The sequence below is a fragment of the Prionailurus bengalensis genome, chromosome B4, assembly GCF_016509475.1.
Source record: "Prionailurus bengalensis isolate Pbe53 chromosome B4, Fcat_Pben_1.1_paternal_pri, whole genome shotgun sequence".
NCBI classification, from domain to species: domain Eukaryota; kingdom Metazoa; phylum Chordata; class Mammalia; order Carnivora; family Felidae; genus Prionailurus; species Prionailurus bengalensis.
The window spans coordinates 35,948,906-35,957,458 of record NC_057358.1 but is presented as its reverse complement, the minus strand read 5'-3'; the positions used below and the strand labels follow the sequence as shown (position 1 = coordinate 35,957,458).

At 50.3% G+C, this 8,553-nt stretch overlaps 1 protein-coding gene across 6 annotated transcripts in view; it reads right to left on the bottom strand.

The window, feature by feature from the left end:
- Positions 1–8,553, bottom strand: part of CACNA2D4 (calcium voltage-gated channel auxiliary subunit alpha2delta 4) — a 118,319-nt gene that overhangs the window by 41,165 nt on the left and 68,601 nt on the right. For all 6 annotated transcript variants that reach the window (XR_006294736.1, XM_043564717.1, XM_043564714.1 and 3 more), the window contains 3 exons: positions 8,191–8,286; positions 6,013–6,140; positions 2,287–2,367 (listed from right to left, as the gene is read on the bottom strand). Coding sequence is in view for 5 of the 6 variants with exons in the window: in XM_043564717.1 (XP_043420652.1) it covers positions 2,287–2,367; positions 6,013–6,140; positions 8,191–8,286 (305 nt within the window). In the remaining variant the exon portion in view is untranslated. The remainder of the gene's footprint in view (positions 1–2,286; positions 2,368–6,012; positions 6,141–8,190; positions 8,287–8,553) is intronic.

Genomic DNA, 8,553 nt, shown 5'->3' with positions numbered 1-8,553 from the left:
TGAAGCCTAACAGGTGTATCAGACCCAAGAGACAGTACTCCCCAAGCCCTGCTGCAGAAGCAGAGACCAAGGTCCCTCAGCAGCCTGGCACAGGCCTGGGGAATGCATAGGTGTGTCATGCACGTCACTGCTGTGCATGTACACACACAGGTCTGACAGCTAGGCCTATTTGCATGTAGGCAGAGTAAGTGGAGGAGCCCTCGTGCGGCTCCAGACAGCAGGCTTGTCGCTAAAGGCCTCTAGGCAGGGGCATGTGTGTACTACAGGACACGTGCTAGAGAAACACACTTGCAATTTATGGTGCCACCATCATTATGCTGGGCAATATTCTCCAAGTAGGTCTGGAGGCATGGGAAATCGAAACTGGATCCTGATCAAAAAGATTCCTAGAACTTCTGCATAAACAGTTGATAAACCACCTGCTTAAGATCAAAATGATCCCTCTTTATTCATCTGCCCTTCTGTGTGAACCCGTGTCATTATGCATACATCTGGCATGTAGCCGGTCCCCGTAGCTGGTCTGAGTACCTGTCTCCTACCTTCTTCCTTTGCTCAGTGTGCAAAATCACACATGCAGCCCGCCCGGCAGCCACCTTGCTCACCTGGTCCTGCAGCTCACATGCACATGGTGCCACTTATTTCCAAGGGATGAAACTGTCAGGATAGCAAATAAGCTGCCTACTCTGCTTTCAACTATTGGCCTCCTCTGGCCCCAGTATCAGGGAGGTTGAGCCATTTGCCATGGAAGGGAAATTGCAAAAGGAGACACTCCCCAAAAAGTTGAAGTATAAGGTCTCCAGTGCCTCACTCTTTTCCTATCACATCCATGCATCCCAGAGCATCAGAGCCATTGTCTGCAGTGAGTTAAACCGGAGGCACCAGGACACAGTTTCTATGGCAACCCCTGGAGGCTCTGATTCAGCTCTGAGTTAAAAATGATACCAAATGATTGGAGAGTGCAGGAGAATGCAGCCGGCAGCCTGACCCCTGTCCCCTGTGGTTTCTAGACTCTCAAGTCTAGCAGGAGCTAGAAGGTCCATATCACAGGGAGCAGGACAGGCACAGATTTCAGCTGGGACCACAGAATAGTCTTTAGGGAGACAAGTTCAGGTCCAGTTTTGGCCTAGAAATGGGTCTGGAGTTAGCACACTGTGGCCTGAGTTTAAAAAGGTGGCTGAGATGGCCCCTTCCAAATGCTGTAGCGGTACATCCTGAAGGCCAGCAGTGGTGCTGGTGTTTCCTCAGGCAGTAAGACAGGCTTGGACAATCTCTGCCAGACCCTAGCTTGCTCCTCCCACCTCTTTTGCCCTGAATCCAACTTTGAGGGACAAGGCGCACCACCCCTGCCTGCCCCTGCCTGCTCTAGCTGCTGGAGCCCTTTCACATGGCTCTGGGCCCCTGGTGAGGCAGGACAGGACCTGTGGTGGCTGATGCTTGACTGCCCACTGGATTGCACAGCTTTGCAGAACACAGCTGGCTCTGAGACATGGAAACCAAAGCGAGGATTTATACTGAGGGCTGAGGGCTTCACCACACAGGCCTGACGGCACTCAGGCAAGGAGGCACCCATGCAAAGGACTCTTTTAGATACCAAGAAACTACCAAGTCAGGGCAGTGTGGGAGGGTCATTGGGTACTCTCATCACATTTGTGGCAAATGGCAACATGGGGTAAGAAGCTGGGGCTTAAAGAGAGGCAACCTGAGTTCAAATTCTAGCTTCATTAATTATTAGCTAGGTGACTTTGGGCAAATAATTTTTCTATGTCTCAGTTTCTTTATCTGTAAAATGGAGCCAAAAGTATCGGCTTCATTGGACCACCCTGAGGGCTGAAGGAGATGCGCCCAGGAAGCAGTTTCCGAGGTGCCTGGCACATATTGAGCATGCGTCCCGGGCTCTTACTTTAGGGTCTCAGTCACAGGCCCAGCTCTCTCCACAGAAGGATGCTAGACCCAAGGTGATGGAAGCGGGAAGTAGCAGAGAGGGGTGGTGAGGAGGTCTGGGTTGCAGTCTCTGTCCTGTGCAACCTGGAGCAGATCTCTTAACCTGTCTGAACTTCATTTTACTTCCTAAACTCTTTTGGATCTAAGATTTTATGGTTTTATAACCAAAATGGCTTGGGAGGACTCCTTTCTCCCTTAGTCCCACATTTCACTTGGGAAAACTTATGGGCTGAGGCTGTGTCACTTGCAGACCATAGGTAGGGTCCTCTTGCTATTACTGTGTGCCTTATTCTTGAAATTGACTCACAGCTCCTCGACCATGGTGGTGCAAAGGGCGGCTCCTACCTGCAGCGATAGCTGTCTTCTTGTCCACCGTCACGGCCACAGCAGTGCTCGCTGTTACTACCATTGGCTGGCCTGGACTTTCTGGGGAAACAAAAATTGCTAAGTCAAGTTCTCAGTACCTGAGGAAGAGCCTGTCGTTGGGTAGTGATTGGGTAGGCTGAAAAGACAACATAAATACCAGGTGAGGGCATTCCTTGAATAAGTTGGGGCAAAGGGGGCAGTGTTTGGGGAAGTTGTTGCCATGGTGGCGCTGTTACCATCAACCACTGGTCTTTGCAGAGCGCCTCCTGAGTGTCAGGCACTGCCCCTCCTGTGCAGATCTGAACCTGACAAATACACCACAGCCCCTGCCCACCTGGACAATGCAGTGTTGTCCATGTCACAAGGACACTGTGAGTTTGCTCTGTCTCAGGGCAGCAACTGTCTGCTGGTTGTTGCCTCGCTTGAGCTCAGGGACACTGCTGTGACCCTCTCAGCACATGCTCCACTCAGAAGACTTGCCTTGCATCAAATGATTCTTTCTAGCAGAAGGACAGGCTGCGTTCCAGGACTCGGCAGTGGCTGATCCTGGGTTGTCCTTCAACAGTCACATGAGTCAGGGTGACACTGACAGCCAGCCCCTCTGGAGGCCGGATGCCAGGGCTGCACCAGGCACAGAAGGCTGGCTAGTGCCTGACACCTCTGAGGCACTCCATAAATCCTGGTCATTGGTGGCCAACCTGCCACCACCACCCCGTTATCAAGCCATGTCTTTCGCTTTGCAGATGATTGGTGTGCTTCTGGGACACTCTGCTGGGCTCTTGAAGGGCAAGGGGCTTGCCTTGAGCTGCTACCCCCACCTTTTCTAAGAGAATCTGGCCACCACAGGTGCAAAATTCACGTGGCAGTTTCAGCTCTACATTAAAACAGAGCTTTCTGGCTCCAAGACATGGGCTAGTATCTGACCTCGGGCTTTTTAATTTTCATCAGTCCAGGGACATGGCTTCGCTTTTCAAAGCATTCTTGTCCACAGGCCAATTTCCATTACTAAAAATTCCAAGAAAGGGGAAAAATTTTATCAAGTGCTATCTTGTTAGAATGTCTTTATATATCAAATGTTGCTCGAAACAAATAGGTCATGAGAAGCTCGTGTGGAAATCGTCTGCTATAGCAGAACTTAAATTAACCACTGTTTTCTCATATCTCTTTTGCTAAGCTCATCTATCGCACCTCGCTATAATCAAATATCCCACAGAAACCCAAAATTACTCTGATACTAGCAACTTACAATATGTAGCGTTGTCCTTGATCCGAGGAATTTGCCATGATAAAACCCACAATAAACACAAAAGTCAGCTTCCTCACCTTGCCTCTAGAAATGTCTAGAAGCAGGAGTGATGAGCCTGAGGCACCTGGGCATTGGTGAGACTGCTCTGTGCTGGCAGATTTCTCAGGGACTGGTTGCAAAGGATGGCTCTGTGTGGGCAGAACTCAGCCCACCAGGCCTCAGGCAAAGGGCAACAGAGTCAGCCTGCAGAGGCAGAGTGAAGACTCCACTCACCCTGGAGGGACTCCTCCACCTCCTCGGGGTACCCACTCCCCATTACAATGAAGCTGTTGTTGTCTTTTCCCTTGGGGGAGAATGGAGTGTGCAGAGGTGTCCACGTGTCTCTAAGCATAGGCAGGAGCTAAAGCAGCAAGCGAGGGTGTGAAAAGAGAGCAAGCTCCTGCCTCCCTACTCAACCGTCCCCCCTTCTGGGTTGCCAGCTTCCCTCTCTTCTCCTTGCGGCTTGGTTCCCCACCCACCGCCCTCCTACCTCACCGCCACAAAAAGCAACCCCAGCAGCCTTCAGGCATGGGCCCAGTGACAATGCTGGTAGGAGGGAGCCATCATCATGGACTGGGGGTGGGGGGCCAGAGCTTCACTCTAGAGAACCTCCCCAGGACCTTGCAGGAACCCCTCCTTGGGGAGCCCTTGATCCTGCTATAGAAGGCGACAGGAAGAAAGAGCTGCCTCTTTCTGGCTCTGGGGGGCAATGTGGGGAGGGGACCATCACCTTGGCTTTGTGAGCCTCCCCTGTAAGCTTTCACTGGGACTCCCTTCCTCTAACCCCTCCTGGCTTATACTTAAGGTGGGTAGAACTTGGGTTTAGCCTGGCTTGTGTGGCTCTCTAGCTGCATGATCCTGGGCAAGTCACAGAACCTCTCTGAGCCTGAAATTTTTCCTGTGCAAGAAGAGATTAACAACATTTACAGAGTTGTGCAGATTAAATGAGTTATATGCTCTAGAACATTTTGTAAAGCCTATTAGTATTGCATTCAGTGAGGGGAACAGGCATGGGATGGAGAGGTGAGCTTAGGCACAAGGTGAAGAAGGAGTCAAAAGGACATAGAGGTGGACCTCCTGGGTCTCCCCAGCTGTCAGCTCAGGGAATTTCTTCATCAGGAAGCTGAGGATGGTTTTGGTGGAAGTGGTGGCTGGAGGGTTTTGGTGAAAGGAAGGACATTTCCATTCCAGGTGGACTCAGCTGAGTTCTCTACCTCTCCCTCTTCCCCTCCTCCCCTCCTTCTCTTCCTTCTCTCCTTTCCCCTGCCCCTCTTTCTCATCCTCCTCTCTCTTCCCCTTCTTCTCCTCCTCCTCTCCTTCACCTTCCTTCCCTTTTCCCCCTCCTCCCCCTTCTCTTTCTCCTCCTCCCTCTCTCCCTCCCTCTCCTCCCCCTCCTCCCTCTCTTTCTCTATCTCTTTGCACTCTGACCTGGACATGGATATTTCTAGGCCCTCTTGCTCCACTGTGCTAGGGTCAGTTTCCCCCAAGGTGACCTGGTGGAGAGCTTGCTCTGCTGCAGACTCTTGGACCCCTGGATGAGTCCCTTAACCTCTCTGGGCCATAGAATCCTTTGAGTGTACATTAAGAAAGTGAAGCCTTGCATCCTCCAAAGTCCCTTTCTGTTCTAAACATTTTGCAATTTTCTTGGTGCTCTGTTAAAGTCACTTAACTTTTCTTGGGCTATTTTTCAGAGTGGGGTCTGGGGGTTGAGAGTTGGGTGCCTGCAGCTCTGAAACCTTTCCTGGGCCTTGGACGAGTAGGGATTTTGTAGCTTGGTCCATGGGACCAATCTTAGTTGCCACGCTTCCTACCCCTTGAGCCTCCAGTGGCCTACCAGCCAGGAGGCACCCAATTATTACTGGGAGTTCCTGAGGAGCAGACGGGGAGCCCAATGTTGCCCTTCCTGGGAGACCCCAAGGGAGTGGAGATCAGTCTGCTTTCTCTGGGCAGAAGTGCGATGGGGGCAGTGAACTTGGTAAGTACAGAAGTCCTCTGATGGAATAAGGTCTGTTACTTTCATCTGGGTGGTTTAAGACATTTTCAAAAATAGATGTTTAGAAATAGAAGAATGTTAAAGACAAACTTTTCTAATATCCACCTGTTTGGACTTTGGGCTAGAATCCAGCTCTTCTTGACTTTTGGGTCAAATTTCTTCCTTTGTGCCATGCTGGATTTTTAGGGACCAACTTTGGCTGCTGGAGAGGAGATAAAATGATCTGTCCTATATTCAGAGTAGAAGCCAATTGTGTGATAAGGCATGAGTAAGCTTTCCCAAGTTGCTGACAGGTGTCAGGAGGGAAGGTTGGACCCCGAGGTGTGGACATTCTTTTCCATGTCTGCTCCTGTTTCCCACCAAAAGCCTCAGGAAGAGACATGCCCTGGTCCCAGCTCAGCCCCAGGAGCACAGGGGTGCCAATCACCTGGTGCCTCTGCTGATCGGAGATTGAAGACAAAGCTGCCAGCAGGATGCTCAGCAGCCTGTCGATACCACAGAGGGAAGTGGTCCATGGTGAATATGCTGGCTTCATCCTCAGGAGTCAGGAACTTTCTGCAAGGAGAAAGATTTGGTACCTCCCCCTAAATCTGGGAATATGTTCATCCCTCTTTCTTTTTACACAAGGTCATCTTGGCTGGGCCAAGAAGAGAGATTCATCTCTGCCTTGGTAGAGTTGCAGGTAGAAAACATTAGCCCCTAAACTAGTTTTACCCCACACAATGTTCCCCAGCAATTCCTGCCTTTTCCAGAATCAAATGCTGTTGTACCTGATGACATATTAGTAGGTAGAGGAGGTATAGAGCCTGTATTGTGAAAGAACACTTTTTTTTTTTTAATGAAAACTCCTTTGCCTGCAGGGTTTATTTCTTTGGGATATAGCCTAATTTCCTTTTGTCTGGTTAATCAGCATGTCTGAATGGGGAAACCATATAGTCAATTCTATCACTGCACTAATAGAAGGGCATAGATTCCCCCCAAATGGTTACTTCAAAAGTCATTGCCTCCAGGGTTTAGAATGCATTATGAGTTATCTTTTTTTTTTTGAACAGCTTTACCTTGCTAATTATGGTTTTGCATTCCCTGAACACACAGCAGCCAGCAGAAGGGAGTGTTGGTCCAGAAGCAGAGTGGGAGGCAGGGAGAAAAGCTGGTTTGTGGATTAAAAAAGACACTGTGGATAACCCACAAGGTGGATAATTGAAGTTTGATTTTAAGAGTGCTTGGCTTACATATTCAAAAGAAGCTCTCCTGCACAATTCCTGAGCGGCCAGGTGTATCATGGTCTAGGTGAAGGGAGACCTCTGGAGTTGCATGGTGCCCATGCGGCCATTTGTGGTGGCTGTGTTTGTAAGCCAGGAGGGTCTCTCTGTATTGAGATTTTCCTCTTCCATTCATAGAAGCCTTTCAGAGAGGATTTAGGGAAATACGAAGGATGCTTTTATTCCCTTCCTACTGCCAGGTGTGGTTCACCCTGTCCAACTTTGGCCAGCAATGACATGGATGTCATTTTCTGTGTGGGGGTGGAAGTGTAAGCGGATGAGGAAGTACAAGTGGGTGGAGAGCAGGAGGGGTAGTAAGTGTGGGGAGGTCACTTCCCCACACTGCTCAAGGCCTTAGAGTGAATCTACAATTTACCTACTAGATTTGGTCCATTGAGTCATTTGCTGTGTCTCTGACAGGGCCATGGAAAGGGTTAGCGAGACAGCACTCTCCTCTGTTCACCTCTCTGGGAGTGAGGGGAAGTGGGTGAGGGAGAAGCAACTTTGTTTTCCTAAAAGGCCTCAGCTTTCAAGCAAGTATGGATCTGTCAGAGTCCTGGAAGAAGCTTAAAGATGGCACTCTGCGGCCGAGTGTGCTTGGATTCAGTGAGAGCAGCCATGTGTGGATGGGAGACTGTGAGATGCCTCCTCACTGTTCTCCTCCAAGTGCCTGGTGGCCTCTGCCTATTTGAGTCTGGTGGTTTGTGAAGTGGCAGGTGGCTCTGTTCTCCCATCCTCCCCTTGCTTCAGTATTTGGTGGGGAGGACACCCTGGCAACCTGGTCTCCCAAAATGTAGGCTTTGCTGAGAGCAGCACTATTGACATTTTAGGCCAAATAATTGTTGTGAGGATGTTTAACAGCATCCCTGGCCTCTGCCCACTAGATGCCAGTAGCAAGCCCCCATCCCCTAACTGTGACAACCAAAAATGTCTGCAGACATTGCCAAATGTCCCTGGGGTGGGGATGGGGGAAAATACCCCCGGTTTAGGGGATATGTAAGTTGTTAACAAAAAAGGGGACACAGCCAAATAATTTTGCTTGTCACATAGACACTGGTCCCAGTGGGAAAAACAACTTCTGGTTTTCCCTTTATGGAAGTGATTAACCCTTCCAACTTTAGTCTCATCCACTCTCTTCTCTGACTGGGCTGCTGTCCCTTCTTTCTTGGGGATACCTCCAGGATGCATCTAAAACCTGGTGGAAGAGTTACTTTTCTGACCCTCCCAATCTGCAAGCCATAACCTTTCCACCCTCCCTGCATTGCTGGACTCCAAGAGTCAGCCTGACGACATGCCACAGGAACACCTTTCGGGGATCCCGCTCCCTCTCCAGCATGACTCACTTGTCGGAGACCTTCTCGGAGCCTACAAATAAGCTGCTTCTGAGGAGGCCAGCCCGGGTGCCCAGGAATGCCATGTCCACCACCTGCTCGGACTCGCTGTGAAGCAGACAGAACAGGTGTCATTATCATGCAGTGCAGTGACAGGACTAAGAAGAGGGCATTGGGGGCACGGGAAGACCTGTGGGCCTCTCCTAGTTCCTGGCCTGATCTTCGGGATGGGGAGCATGAAATGGACAGACACGTTGCTTGCTCAGGGGGTTGTACACACATGCACTGGCCATCCTCTGTGAGCATCATGTTTGTTACATCTGGTTGACCTGGCTCCCCTGGGCAGCATCTTCCCTTGTTAATGGGGTCCCTTGG